This window comes from Girardinichthys multiradiatus, chromosome 13 (genome assembly GCF_021462225.1).
Source record: "Girardinichthys multiradiatus isolate DD_20200921_A chromosome 13, DD_fGirMul_XY1, whole genome shotgun sequence".
NCBI lineage: Eukaryota > Metazoa > Chordata > Actinopteri > Cyprinodontiformes > Goodeidae > Girardinichthys > Girardinichthys multiradiatus.
This window is the reverse complement of record NC_061806.1, coordinates 21,039,887-21,055,597: the sequence shown is the minus strand read 5'-3', so window position 1 is coordinate 21,055,597 and position 15,711 is coordinate 21,039,887. Positions and strand designations below refer to the sequence as shown.

The window sequence follows — 15,711 nt, the reverse complement described above, 5'->3', positions numbered from 1 at the left end:
TTGAAAACATAATTCAATGAAATGCTGAAATTAATCTGGCAAAGATCCTAAAACCTTATAGAACAAAAACCAACTACTAGCTTTGAGACGTTCAGAAAATCATAAAATTTGTAGATCATGTAAACATTAATTTTAATGTAGGAAAATGGTCACGAAGGTTTAAATGCATCATCATTACTAAGTCATAAAGAGTATTTTTCACATCTGGTTTAAAATGAAAATCATGGGACTGAACCTTATGTCAAGCTAAAACAGAAGACACGGGACAAAGACTGGATGAAATAAAATGCTTTTTATTGTTCAGCCGTGTTATAACTTCGTCTTCAAAATAAACACAGCAGGACTACAACCGTTTGTCAACCTAGCTACCATTGATAGGACATAAAATGTGGGTTTTGTCAGACCACCAACAATAGCGTTTGTTTTTTTCCTATCAGACATCCAATGATGGCATACAAAATAGTTGTTAACCTACCAGTGATACTGTATATAAAACACTTGTTTGTAGATTTATCCCCATCCCACCCTCAATTTCACCCATTTCCCTATTTAGAACATTTGACACTGACATATGTTTATGCTTAAACAAGCACATATTAAGAGTGCATAATTCTCCATTTCTGAGATTATATAAAAAAAAAAACTACACAATGTTACACTTTAAGTCAGAGTACATTTCAACTGATTATTAGTGTTCTACACATTCGACCATAACCAAAGGAACATTGTATAATATCACTATAACTTAACACTACGTGTAATATACGTTCTTAAAAAAAAAATACAAATGATTAGCATTGAAGAGAAAATGAGAATCAATAGTGCGAAGGCAAGCTGGGTCAGTACCATAACATGAGTATTACAAAAAGAAATAAAAAATAGAATAAGAAAAGTAGAAACCAAAAAATCTAACACAAGCAAGGCTAAAACATGTGTTTCACACTTTTAAGATCAACCACATGTGCATTCATCCAAATAAGATAACCTGCTCTTAAACCTCCATTGTGTGATTTCTTTGATACTTGGATATTCTCCTCCCCCCCCCCCCCGCTTCAACATGCTCAAACAATCCTGTGGCAACCATCTTTGTTTTTTTTTCTTGTGTCAGGCACTTCCCAAAGACCCCATTTTTTCTTCTCTTTACCTTTAACAAGCTACAGGGCAATCGTAATGCTGCTTCAGACAATACAGGACAGTCACGATGCAGGTTCTATTGGAAAATGACTGCAAGAAAACATAGGACAAGATGTAGTTAATAGGCTGCTACCCATACATGATTCTTAAAACCCAAACGGATGACCTAAAAGATCGGTAGTCTATCTCACCAATCCTACAGGTCGGTGTCAAACCAGGCCAGCTGGTTGCTGTCCATCAGTTCCTGGGTGTGGCCGAGGTCCGGCAAAGGATCAGTATGGTGACCCAGGTCGGGCAGGGCGTCAGTATGGTAGTCTGCACCTTCCATCATGGGGTCTAACAGAGCGTCCTGGCCATAGGCTGCTGGGTACGCCCGATATGCTCCGTCTGAGAAAGAAAAATAACATCCAAAATGTTCAATACAATGATACTAAATTATGTTACGGTTCTGCTACTTTAATGCTTAAATTTTTTCATTTGTCAGGAAGGATGCACAGTAGGTTTAACCTCTTAGTTATTGGATATATATAAACTCACAGGTATTTTTTCCTGTGCAGTTCAATGCTGAAAGAGAGAAGCCTCAGTGCAGAAACAAAAGCGCAGTTACTTTCAGTGCATTAAAAAAAAAAATCTTAAATGGCTTTAAGGCATGCAGACAACATCCGGAACAAAGACAAGATCAAAGCTCATAAAAAGGTTTAAACTCACCATCTTGCCTGAAAGCCAACGGGTCTCCCTGTGCCGTCATATCCAGCCCAAGGTCTCCAGTCTAAAGAACCAAACACTGATTAGATATTTGGTTATTTAGACAAATATTTCTAAATAACCACAATATACAATAAAAGGGATAGTTCAGAATCTATGAAGTTTAAGGATGTAAGCAACTATGTTACCTACAGTAGCTCATTCTGCAACCATCTTCTTTTAGTATAAATCTAGATTACTTAGTTCTGCAGGTTCCTGTGGTTCTAAGAGGACCTGAGACTAAAACGGACTTCTACCATCTTAAATCAACCAACTTCAACCTGAAAAAAACGTCACTTTATGTAAAAGCTATAGCATGTACCTTTAAACCTTCACCAGAAGCTGAAACGTACACCGAGAATGGATCATATAACTCACTTTCTGTTAGAGAAACTGATGTACAAGTTAAAACCCCTAAAAATGGTGTAAAACCCCCAAAAAATGTTAAAGTGCTGTTTTTCAAATTTTAGCGCCACTTTATTTGTTCACCAGTTTCTCTGACCGGAAACAGTTCACACTTTCCGTTCTTAGTACGTGTTTCACAGGAAGATCGCTGGTGGTGCACTGCCTCTGTTTTCCTTCTACTGTGACATTTATGAGACTGAAGTTTCAGATGGTGGACGTCCACTTTACACTGGTGGAGGTCTGGCTGTTGCTTCATCCTTCATGACCAACTAATCTAAACTTAAAATAAATGAAGCCGCCAAGAGAGTAACCTACAGCAAATAAGATATTAACTGCTTAGAAATTTTTAAAACAACCTCAATACAAAGATTTTGAACTATCCCCGCCTCCTTGTTGCACTGCATTTTAGAAGTAGTGCAAACGATAACTACGTGAAGTCATTACTGAAATAAATAAATAAATAAAAAAGAGCTACTTTGAGGAGAAAAATTTAACTTTCACTTTTATATATAATGTAAGAAATGATGTGAATCCTAAGCCTTCTTCTTCCTTCTAGCCATTTAATGGCTCAGAAGAATGTAACACAGTTCCAGTAAGCTTCCTTCTGCTTGTTCCATTAACTTTGTGTAGTCTGCTCAGATTCATCAGAGTATGTAGTTTCTTTTTGATTATTAATTAGTCAGTATGTGGACATACATCATTCCAGGCCATGGGCTCAGTTCTGAACAGAGAGCTGGTCAGCTCCACCGAGAGACGTTTCTTGTAGTCCTGGGGTTTATCTTCAGACATGCGGAACAGGACAGCTGCAGCATAGGTTGCTAAAGGAGAAAGGAAGAAAACAAATCAAGCGACTAAAAAAACAGAACAAGAGGGTAAGCTGCATCTCTTTGTGTACTCACCAACGCCCTCGTTACGAGAATGCAGCAGCTCGGTGAGAGGTGCAGTGGCCCCCTCAGCTTCAATAGCCTCGGCGGCTTCCTTGTCCTGCGCCAGTTCACACAGCACACCTGCTGCAACACGCTGGATATTTTCCACTGGAGAATACAACAACTGGATACAAGAGCAAGAGAAAATAAGAGCTACTCACTATTCTGAAAGTGAAAAACAAATCATGATAATCCCCAGATTTAGTTCTTCACATATGTCACAGATGTTCTGTGGTTCTACCTGGACAAATAGTGGAATGGTGTTGAGCCCTCTGATCACAATCCTGTTGTGGACATCCCGGGCTAGAATGTGCAGAGCTCCTGTGCATCCTTCAACTATTTCCTCCATACGCACACCCTCCTGGATGTGTTCAAGGGTTGGAAAAGAGAGTCAAATACATACAGGTCCTTCTCAAAATATTAGCATATTGTGATAAAGTTCATTATTTTCTATAATGTAATGATGAAAATTTAACATTCATATATTTTAGATACATTGCACACTAACTGAAATATTTCAGGTCTTTTATTGTCTTAATATGGATGATTTTGGCATACAGCTCATGAAAACCCAAAATTCCTATCTCACAAAATTAGCATATTTCATCCGACCAATAAAAGAAAAGTGTTTTTAATACAAAAAACGTCAACCTTCAAATAATCATGTACAGTTATGCACTCAATACTTGGTCGGGAATCCTTTTGCAGAAATGACTGCTTCAATGAGGCGTGGCATGGAGGCAATCAGCCTGTGGCACTGCTGAGGTCTTATGGAGGCCCAGGATGCTTCGATAGCGGCCTTTAGCTCATCCAGAGTGTTGGGTCTTGAGTCTCTCAACGTTCTCTTCACAATATCCCACAGATTCTCTATGGGGTTCAGGTCAGGAGAGTTGGCAGGCCAATTGAGCACAGTGATACCATGGTCAGTAAACCATTTACCAGTGGTTTTGGCACTGTGAGCAGGTGCCAGGTCGTGCTGAAAAATGAAATCTTCATCTCCATAAAGCTTTTCAGCAGATGGAAGCATGAAGTGCTCCAAAATCTCCTGATAGCTAGCTGCATTGACCCTGCCCTTGATAAAACACAGTGGACCAACACCAGCAGCTGACACGGCACCCCAGACCATCACTGACTGTGGGAACTTGACACTGGACTTCTGGCATTTTGGCATTTCCTTCTCCCCAGTCTTCCTCCAGACTCTGGCACCTTGATTTCCGAATGACATGCAGAATTTGCTTTCATCCGCAAAAAGTACTTTGGACCACTGAGCAACAGTCCAGTGCTGCTTCTCTGTAGCCCAGGTCTGGGGAATGCGGCACCTGTAGCCCATTTCCTGCACACGCCTGTGCACCGTGGCTCTGGATGTTTCTACTCCAGACTCAGTCCACTGCTTCCGCAGGTCCCCCAAGGTCTGGAATCGGCCCTTCTCCACTATCTTCCTCAGGGTCCGGTCACCTCTTCTCGTTGTGCAGCGTTTTCTGCCACACTTTTTCCTTCCCACAGACTTCCCACTGAGGTGCCTTGATACAGCACTCTGGGAACAGCCTATTCGTTCAGAAATTTCTTTCTGTGTCTTACCCTCTTGCTTGATGGTGTCAATAGTGGCCTTCTGGACAGCAGTCAGGTCGGCAGTCTTACCCATGATTGGGGTTTTGAGTGATGAACCAGGCTGGGAGTTTTAAAGGCCTCAGGAATCTTTTGCAGGTGTTTAGAGTTAACTCGTTGATTCAGATGATTAGGTTCATAGCTCGTTTAGAGACCCTTTTAATGATATGCTAATTTTGTGAGATAGGAATTTTGGGTTTTCATGAGCTGTATGCCAAAATCATCCGTATTAAGACAATAAAAGACCTGAAATATTTCAGTTAGTGTGCAATGAATCTAAAATATATGAATGTTAAATTTTCATCATGACATTATGGAAAATAATGAACTTTATCACAATATGCTAATATTTTGAGAAGGACCTGTAGACCAACAAACAGGAAAAGAAAGAAGTCTAAATATTAGAAAAATACATCAAGCTCCATACCACAAATTGCTGCTGGTTCCCCCCCATGCTTGTGCGCCTCTGGGTGTCCTGATGTGCACGGACGAGTAGTTGGACGAGTCGGGGGATAGCACCCTGCTCCCGCAGAGCGCTGTGGTTAGCCGGGCACAGGGCCAGGTTGCGAATAAGACCAACTGTTGCCTAAACAAAAGATGAATTGTACTTTTTAAAATGAATGAATGTAGTTTGAGTGATTGATGAAAGTGTCAAAGAAAATTACCTTGATTAGTGGCCAGTGGGATGGTGGGTGCAGCAGCTTAACAACCACAGGCAGGCCGTAGTGGAGGCGCACTGCATTCTGGGCCATCTCTGCATCCTGGTGGCGAGAGGTCAGGTGACGCAGGGCACACACAGCCGGCTCTGTGATGTCCTCTCTGTCGCCGGCTCGGAGCACAGTTCGCACCAAAGCCTCAATGCCACCAACCTAAAAAGACCACCCCCACGTTAATGTCACAGATCAACAAAACAAGTTGGCATCCCAGTAAGACTTAAAGGCGCATGACCTACGTGGTTACACAGTACATACCTGGCAAACCATGAGTTTGTTACTGTAATTGTTGCAGGTCAGGTTAGAGAGGATACCAGCAGCACATGTCACCACATTGATGTCATCACTGCCCAACAGCTGGACCAAGGTACCCAGGAGACCCTCCATCCCTTCCTACAGACAAGAATAAATGAATGTAACTTTTCTTCTTACAAGTTAATATTTTCTTATTACAAACTGAGCTCAAACTCTACTAGTGATTTTTTTAAATCACAGATTTATGCTAAACTAAATATTAGAGTTGCGTCAGAGATTTTAATGGGTGATTTCTGAACAACAATTCTGCACCAACTCAGACCTGCTGATATTTTACCACATTCTTTTCTGGCACTAGTGGCCTTTATTTTTGGTAATTTTTCCAAAGTTGGCAGACAGTAAATGAGGTGGAGAGACGGGGAAGACATGCAGCTTTGTTCTCCGGGGTCGGAAGTCGAACCCGGGATGGCTGCTTCGAGGACCGAGGCCTCCGTACATGGATTGCATGCTCTACCGGCACGCCGTGCTCAGATTTTTTATTTTTTTTAAGAACTCTAAATAAACTAGTTCTTTAGATTTTCTGCATATATTTAAAACAGCCGTTAAAAATGCATCATAGTGAAATAAATGTCGCAAAAACGTCACAAAGCTGCTTCTGTCTGCATCATTGAAAGGATGAAAAGCTGAATGAAAATGAGCTTCTAGGACAGAGGTATCTGATCCAAAAACATTTAGCACAAAAACATTCCCTCTACTCCTTTACAACACAGATTACAGCACATTAACTTTTTCCTTTTTTGGACCAAATGAAAATATAATTATTATGTTTATATCAAAAACAGTCATATTCAGTAAATTGGAATATGTGTTTCGATAAGGCTTATTTGTCACATTAAAAGTACCTTTTACTCTGATGTAATATTCTAATCTCGAATGTCATGTTTTCATTAGCCGTCCCATCATAATCAGCAGAAATAAAGGCCTGAAAACATCAGTCTGGGTGTAATTAATCTACACAAGTCTCAGTGAATTGAGTTGCTGAAATAAACCTTTCAATAATGTTCCAATTTACTGAATATGACTGTAGATCAGTGATTACAATAGTTATAGTATCTGTGCGTATTTCCTGTAGTAACCAAATTTGTACTCGTCGTCTTCCGCTTTATCCAGGACCGGGTCACGGCAGACTCAGCAGAGACACCCAGACATCCCTCTCCCTAGACGTCTCCTCCAGTTCCTCCAGGGGGAGCCCAAGGCGTTCCCAGGCCAGTTGAGAGACATAGTCCCTCCAGCGTGTCCTGGGCCGTCCCCTGGGCCTCCTCCCGGTGGGACGTGCCTGGAACACCTCCCGAGGAAGGCGTCCAGGAGGCATCCGGTATAGATGCCCGAGCCACCTCAACTGGCTCCTCTCGATGTGGAGGAGCAGCGGCTCTACTCTGAGCCCCTCCCAGATGGCCGAGCTCCTCACCCTATCTCTAAGGGAGTGCCCGGCCACCCTACAGAGGAAGCTCATTTCAGCCGCTTGTATCCAGGATCTTGTTCTTTCGGTCATGACCCAAAGTTCATGGCCATAGGTGAGGGTAGGAATGTAGACCGACCGGTAAATCGAGAGCTTCGCTTTTCGGCTCAGCTCTCTCTTCACCACAACGGACTGGCACAGCAACCCCATTACTGCGGCAGCCGCACCGATCCGTCTGTCGATCTCCCGCTCCATTCTTCCCTCACTCGTGAACAAGACCCCGAGATACTTAAACTCCTCCACTTGAGGCAGGAACTCTCCTCCAACCTGAAGAGGACAAGCCACCCTTTTCCTGTTGAGAACCATGGCCTCGGACTTGGAGGAGCTGATCTTCATCCCAGCCGCTTCACACTCGGCTGTGAACCGCCCCAGTGCATGCTTATTTTTTTCCAATTTATATTTTGTCTCGTGCTCATCAAAAAAAGCATATGTATTATTATTTATGCAGATTCCGTTCTGTAACTGTGCTCTTAATTTTTCATGTCCAGAGGGGGGTAGTGACTAGTTACATTTACTTGAGTTAGTTTTTGGAAATAATGTACTTTTAGAAACAGTTTTTCTAGATGGTACTTTTTACTTCAATTTGAGTAATATTTTTAAGTAATGCTACTCTTACTAAAGTACAATGTCTGGCAACTCTACCCACCTCAAATAACTTTACTGAATGACGAACGCGTTTTAATCAACAATGCATCAGATAGACACATTTGTAAACAAGCTTAATTGTTCTAATGTTCTCCTTTTCCGTCTGTTGAGCCTGCTGGGCTATTTGGAGGTCAATTGAACATAAAGTAAAGATATTGTCACTGGAAGTACTTTGCACTGCACTAACATGTATACACAACCTACTGCAAGTATTGGTTTAAAGGGTTTTATGTCGTAGAGAACAGATCTAGAAAACCATAACCTGCTGTAAATATTATATTTATAGGAAGAATTTCATGTTTCAAGGAAATTGCTTCATGATGGACAAAACTGCACTTTTTAGGAAAGGATAAAAAACAAAGACCAGAACTTTTGCCGATTTCCAACTACTTGTTGTGACTGAAAGTAAAGTCAAAAAGTCTCCATAAACCTTCTTTCGAGAAGCTTCTTACACCTTTTTTCATTCCTCGGACGTCGTCTTAAACATTACAAAATAGCCGAGGCTTCTTCCCTTAGTGAGCAACCTCCATACCGACAGCACTGTTGTCAGTTCGACCACGTAGGGCTTATATTTGGTAAGATCACGGATCAGAAAAAGATCAGATTTTTTGTTTTACCCGACTGGTCACTAGCCAGGACACGTCAAATGTAAAATCGACCTACTCAAATCAGCAGCCGTTTTTGGTGCATCTACTGAATAACGTACAAAGGTCAGTACCTGTTTAGTGGCAGCATCTGAAAGATTCCTCAGAGTCCAGAGGCAGTTCTGAACCAGACGCTGGCTGGGGTCTGTGAGATGAAGACCCAAAGCTTGCATCCCACCTAGAGAGTTGAACAAATGACAAGATCACATAATTAATCAAAATCATACCTTCAATCCACAATGTACACTGCCTAAACCTATGCACTGGTTTTGTGATAATCTTTCCGTTTAATTTCGGTCGTAAATACCAGCTTCTACAATGGCAGGTTTGTTGCTTGAGCAGACAGAGAGCACTTTTAGCACTCTGCTTGTGGTCCACAGCAGTTTCTCATATGTGAAAGTCCTCATGATGTTGACCAGAGCTTGAGGTCCACCGCTGGCCAGAATAATCAGCTAAAACAAAGATGGTTTTAAGAGTATTACATATTGTTACAAGCAAGAGGCTGTAAGCAAATACAAAAGGTACTTTTTTCCTATTCAATTAAAAATCTGCATATAAACAAACAGATCTTCATGTACCTTGCTTTCCTGATTGCCATATGCCAGGATCTGCAGACAGTCAGTAGTGATTGCCAAGAACTTGACGTTTGTGTTGGACAACAGGGCTACCATCTTTTGCAGTCCTCCAGCTAGGCGCACCGCCATTTTGGCCCCTTCCTGGTGCAGTAACAGGTTGTGGAGTGTAGTGATGGCATAGAACAAAACACTGTCCACTGGTGAGCTGAAAGACAAAAAAAAAAAAAGGTAAACTGGGTTTGGATTGGGAGCGGAAAACATTTCATGTTGTCATCACAAGAAGCATCACGTATTAAGAAAATGCATTTTTAAATGCTAATTGTAATTTATGCTGCAAAACACTGCCTTACACATTCAGACACTCGTGTTCTGCATGAAACTCTTTGTTTAGCCTGCAGCAATTACATAATTTAGTCAAATCAGATACTTTGACTATTTAACTTAAAACCATTACTGCAGTACCAACATGTTGCTTATAAGTGCAGTAGATATGTCTATCCACCCAGTCAGAGCAGCATGAAAAAGGCAGAAAAACAATCAGAGCAACGTCAGAGCAACACTTTATTATCACATAAATGTGGTAATCCCTCTGATCTCAGAATTCCAACTTGCACTCCAGACACAGTAGCGTGACACAGGAGAGAAGACAAACACAGGTGCTCCGTCCAACAGGTCTTAACTTGTCATGTAGCCAGGTGTTTTGGCTGCAAGTTTAGGCCTTTTATAGCTTCTTTTAAACAAACACCTGAGATGTTCAGCAGTCTGTGTGAAACTTTTACGTCACCATTTTTCCACATACCCTGCTCACCTATACTTTACACTACAGAATAGGTTGGGGAGGGGGACTTTGGAAATTGCTCTACAATGCACACACAACAGAACACAATACAAAGAGTAGATCTGAAAAAGGCTCATTTTTCAAACTGGGAACAGCAGATGTGTGAATCAATTCACAAAAGCAAGAAGCAGGACAGCAACAATACAGTCAGCAGAAATAAAAAAGATGGAACTAGCAACTATTACCAGTACACTGAATATCCGCTGCCATGCTTACAGTCATTTTACTGCAACAATCCGACAAATATTTGACCTCTCAAGTGTTTGCAACACAAACGTAGTTGTCATGTTTTGTTTATTCACGCTAAACAATAAAATAAGCATGGAGCATCGAGGTTGTCCACTGGCAGCCTACTGTGGCAAGCCTGACTGTATATCTAAAGTTTCAGTAATCTGGCAAATCTAATAAATACATAATTTAGATTAGTGAATAATCCAGCAAAACATGACCAAAAGAGCATGGAGCCTGGATATCTGGACTCTTCCCAATATCAAATCCAGGAATGGCCTCAGTATCTGGTCAGACATTGATACTGGGCTGGGCCCACTTTCCGTTTTAAAACTAGAGATTCAGCTAAAAATCGCTAACTGGAATCTGCTAATTTTTTATCTCCATAAATCTTGACCACTGCACCCCCTGTCAGAAACGCGAGACTGTGTTTTCAAATTAGTGAGCACACCACACCTGAGCTCTAACAAGTCATAATAACAAAAACAACACTCTTCAGTGTGGTCACTGCTACTAGAATAGGCAAGTTAACTCTTTCGTTTCGGCGAGGTGTTAGAAATGAAGTCGGAGAAGACACAGATATAATAGCGCTATTTCAAAAGGAAACCATTTTGTCACAACATGAGGCGTCTGATTCAATCAGGGTGCAGATTGTATAAAACCCTGTTTTAGAGCTACTGCTCTCCCTCTAATGAGTCCATCTCAATTAACTAAAGCTCACAAAATAAAACCACACACATTTTTCCTGTTATTATATTTCCTAAAGCAAAAACAGATAGAAATCTGTAACCGCAGGTCAACGTTTCTAATAAAATAGAAATCAGCAACAGCATAAAAAAAAGCAGCTCAACCCTTCACATCTCTTACCCCAGCATCTTGACCAGAGCAGGAATGCCTCCGGATTTGAATATTGCAAGGAGCCCCTCACGATGATGGGAAAGGTTGTGCAGGGTGCCAGCAGAGCAGCGAGCCGTCTCCACATCATTGGTGTTTTGCATGGCACGAACAACTGCTGAAACCATTTGTGGCGAACGCATGAGGGCGTGACGTGATGCCTCTTTCTTTGACAACTGATGCACCATTACAGCAGCTTTGTTTACAACAACCTAAAACAAGAGTTTTATTAAGAATGGTGAAACACTGGATATATAAATTAAAAAGAACTTTTTAATAAGTTACTCAGGTAATCAGGGGTTCAGTAATAATTGTTTGTTTACAGACCTGGTCCTCATCATTGAGCAGTTTGGTGAGCTCCGGTATGGCCCGAGTGGCCAGTTCAGCATCATCTTGATAGTTAATCAGGTTAACCACAGCATGCTTTAGCATCTGAGAGGGCTCTGCCAGACGCTGGACTGCTGTTGGATGGGTGGAATCCAGCTGGGTGGGCAGGATCTGAATGCCCTCTTCTAAAGTCTCAGGGAACATAGCAGCGCGCACACGCTGGGCTCGGGTCATGGCATAACCTTCTATGTCTGGAAAAAATAGTAGAAAGTTATAAATATGAGAAGAAAACACTAAGATTTTTGGTGTGTGGTCAAGAAATCTTTACTTTCATGAATCATTATTTTCCTAAGTTCAACATATCTACATGTTCACCAAATTGTTCGAGCTCAGCTACCTTTGTATCTCATACCTGTACCCTCAGGAGTGAAGGGCTGGTTAAACTCCCAGTCATACAGAGTTGGATCATCTTCTTCAGCTTCGGGGTTCCCTTTGCCACTCAGAGATGGTGCTGTGGTGGTGACGCCAGACTGGATTCCTGAATCTAGATAGGACTGCTGCTGCCACTGACTCACAGCAACCTTGCTGTCACCCATAGCCATGTCCAACTCCATCAGATCAGCTACATGGGCAGAAGAAAGAAAATAAGACATAAGTGGCACAAATTCTAACCACTAATTTTAAACATCGCCTGACTGGCTTGATAATTTCGTTATGTTAACATGGTTTGTTTGTGCAAAAAAACACGCGATATTGCCAGACGTATTGGGTCACGCCACCAAATCAATGAACTCTGGTATTCCAATCACTTCCATGGCTGCAGGTGAATACAGTTTGGCATGGAGAAATTTCACCGGCCTGCACAGAGTCCTGACCTGAACCTTCTTGAACACCTTTGAGATAAATTACTGCGGAGGCTGCAATTCTGGTTTTCTCATCTAACTACGAGCACACTCCTCAACCTTGAGGAAGGTGGTTCATGTTTTTCTGGCCCAACATTAGGATCTCTTATGGAATTTGTCCCAATGAATAACTTCTAATCACACAGAGGACATCGTTTAAATCACACCTAAGAAAACTGAACACTGTGGAATACAAGCCAGGAAAACCAACTAATGCTCTACTAGAAACATATTTGTATGTAGAAGGGACATCTATGAGTTGCAATGATAGTATATGGACCTTATCTTTATGAACCCATTTACAAGTTTGCTTTTTAAAAGCTTTTACGGGTTGAAATCTTTAGCATCTGTGTGATAACACTGAGTTCTGTAAATTTATACATTTATTCTCAGCTACTACTGGCACATTGTAGCCTATTGGGCTACATAGATAAACATGAAATCATCAAGAGTTTTTAAGCCTGAATAAACAACACAAATGTGACTAGAATTTCACAATTAAAATGGGGTCCACTGTATTCATCATAAAATTTGTGAACTTGGCCAAACAACTTTGGGGTTTTCCCCAACAATCGTAAAGCTTTCCCCTTTAAGACCAGTTCACAGTGAAAGTCCAACCCTATTGGTCACTGCAGCTGTTTGATGTGACATGCTCAATGTATGGCAGACAACAAAACAGTGGAGCATGCTGCTATAACACTAGTGATTAAATATTGGGACACCTAGTTTATAAACTGTTTGGTTTGTCTGCACACAATTAACTGGAACCACCAGAAAAAAATGGTTAAAAAGTTAAATAATGACTATTATCACTTCTCCAATATACAAAGATAATGAGCAGAGTCAGGGTGCATTTTTAACTAGGAATGTTTAAAGATGCCTGTGAGGGTCCTTTGGAAGAATTTGATAAAAATTTGATAAAGCCAGATCTGTTTAAGTATGTTTTTAGGCATTAAGAATAGGTTGACTTGTAAAACATGGAAGAGAAATGGAAAAATGTGACCTCCATGTTCATTTGCAAATAAAGTGGGTACCAGTTATCTGATCGCTCAAGACTGGTGCTAATACCAGGTGAGAATGGTCAGGCTTTACTCTGTAAACTTTGAACTGAGTCAGCACATGATAATGCCAGGTCTGAACAAGTCCCATTACTGCATGTGCTCTGCAATAATCTAACCAAAGATCAAGATTTAGAAGGATTAAAGAATGCAACTGGTAAAAATTAATAATACGGAATAAAATATTTTAAAGCACTAACAGCATGTTTTTCTTTGCTATGTGCCTTGTACCATAAAGTAATCATAAAGAAAAACGTGTTTTAATATATGTTGGGATCAACCCAAAATTCCACAATGCATCAAACGTTACAGTAACTAATGAAAGTACAAATCGAGCCACAACAACACTGGATATGAAAAAAAAAAAAAAAACACTAAGAATACTCACACTGGGTAGCCATTGTTCTTGCCTGCCCTCAGCCCGAACAGCAAATATGTCTGAAAAAAGGAGAAAAGTAGAACACGTAAAAGTAAGAAAACACAGTATCAACTTAAGGTCATATTTGTCAAAACCTAACCAGTTCGTGGTGTTTGGGTAAGTAAACCGCCGTCTGCTGGTTTTTTTTTTTTTTTTTTTTTTTGCTGCGCTACCTTCACCAGGTCTTCCACAGCTTGTTTGACTAGTTAACGTAGATGAGAAAGGTGGGGGGTAAATGCCGAGTCTCCACCTCAAACCGAGAGAGCGAAGCGGTGGGTATTTCCAGGCCAGCACGAACACAATTCACCATTCAGCGGCATTCGACATCAAAGGCATATTTCTCCCCCCCCCCCTACCACGGCCAAGTTCCGACCTCGAAGCTTGGGTTTCCAATGAGACACAACCCCCCTCTGCCCGCAATCACTTATACGACTCCTCCTGTCTCATGAAGTCTCAAACTGAGAGAATAACAAGCAGACTAACCGACACCGAGTGATAAACCCCCTAACCACGACTGTTAAATCAATAGTGAGTTTTAGTCAGCGTGCCGAAAAACGGGAACGCTTTTAAGAATTAGCCACCTAACGTGCGTAGCTATCCTCACCGTTAGTTAGCCCGCTAGCTAGCTAACATAAACAATCAAAGCTGAGTGACTGAGACACCTAGCAACAAGCTTCTTCTCTGAGGCGCAGTCAGTGTGACCAGTGGCTAGCTTTCCTGAAGAATCTTGTTTTTAAATACAGGAACCGTGACACTGGGGGGAAAACCTCGAAATATTTAATTCAGATTTGATTAGCTTAGCCAGCCGAGACGTGCGAAAAGTAGATCCAGGCGCCACCGTAGGAAACCTGCTGTGCTGCTGCCAGCCGAGTCAGAAAACCCCACCGGAGCCCCCCTCCATGGTCGACCGAAGATGATTTTCTTGACTAAAGCATGCAACTGACACGCCGTGCGACGTCTGCGCTAAACATGCGGTCTTTACCAGAGTGGAGCGGCTCCTCCGTTGTTTCTCTCGGGCCGAATTGTTTCCTTTCTCTTGGCTGAAAATAGTAAAAGGACTGCTAGGTGAACCACACGTCCTAGTCCAAACCGCACCCGCTTGCTGCTCAGTCGAAGATGTTGCTTCCGCCAATGGAGTCGAACATCAAGATGGCGAAGAAGGCGAAATCACAGTATTCTTCCGCGCTTCAAAAAGTAGAGCGTCTCGTCAGAATACGTTTTTTGCATTTTTTCAGTAATAAATAACTACATATTTTTCCTTTCAATACTAAGATGTCCATTTTAAGCTATGCTTTTATTAAGCATTTGCTTCTTTTTCAGTTTAGAGATTTACGAGTTGCTGTGAGGGCCGTGGGCCCCCAGGCTAGTTAGTTTTCGTACCCTACCCTTCCTGTTTTTCTTGTATACAATAGATTAATAGGTATATACAAACTTCAAGGTTTATAGGCCTTGTCCACATAAAAATATTTTTCAACGTCAGTCTTTGTATTGTCCTTTCCAAAAGGTTTCTTATAAACATGCCATCAATACTAGAAATGTGTTCCTCCATTTGTTTTTTTAAAAACTTTGTTTTCAGTTAAATCTTATAATAGATTGTTAGTCTACACGAATTTCACCACTGAAAGTATCCTTTATCATCCCAATAGAGGCACTTTTTCTATCCTCACCGATAAAATCTGTTTGCTGTGGAGTAATAGTTGTATACAGTCAAACTCACAACAACAAAAATTATCACACAAGTCAGGTTTACAAATGTGATTTTTGTTTTTGTACAGTGATAAATCAATGATGTTTGTGAAAAGAAAAATGTGTGAGCCTTGATATTTACAAGTGGTATATGTAAATCAGTGTTGTCAGTCTCTAAAGTTGTTTTCTTATAAG

General features: G+C 41.2%; 1 protein-coding gene across 3 annotated transcripts; it reads right to left on the bottom strand.

Moving 5' to 3' along the window:
• Nucleotides 1-277: 277 nt before the first annotated feature.
• On the bottom strand, nucleotides 278-14,970 carry LOC124879475 (catenin beta-1-like). Of its 3 annotated transcripts, none has more exons than XM_047384073.1 (17): nucleotides 14,813-14,970; nucleotides 13,801-13,850; nucleotides 11,850-12,074; nucleotides 11,453-11,703; nucleotides 11,099-11,337; nucleotides 9,169-9,370; nucleotides 8,898-9,042; nucleotides 8,665-8,768; nucleotides 5,786-5,920; nucleotides 5,480-5,683; nucleotides 5,242-5,400; nucleotides 3,451-3,570; nucleotides 3,183-3,333; nucleotides 2,980-3,101; nucleotides 1,843-1,903; nucleotides 1,326-1,521; nucleotides 278-1,224 (listed from the first exon to the last, which is right to left on the bottom strand). In XM_047384073.1, the coding sequence occupies exons 2-16, from the start codon at nucleotides 13,811-13,813 to the stop codon at nucleotides 1,331-1,333; spliced, it is 2,322 nt and encodes a 773-aa protein (XP_047240029.1). In that variant the 5' UTR covers nucleotides 13,814-13,850; nucleotides 14,813-14,970; the 3' UTR covers nucleotides 278-1,224; nucleotides 1,326-1,330. The 3 variants fall into 3 exon arrangements, with proteins under 3 accessions (XP_047240029.1, XP_047240032.1, XP_047240031.1); XM_047384076.1 differs by having other exon boundaries at nucleotides 11,865-12,074; XM_047384075.1 differs by lacking the exon at nucleotides 14,813-14,970 and adding an exon at nucleotides 13,931-14,182.
• Between the last annotated feature and the right edge of the window lie 741 nt (nucleotides 14,971-15,711).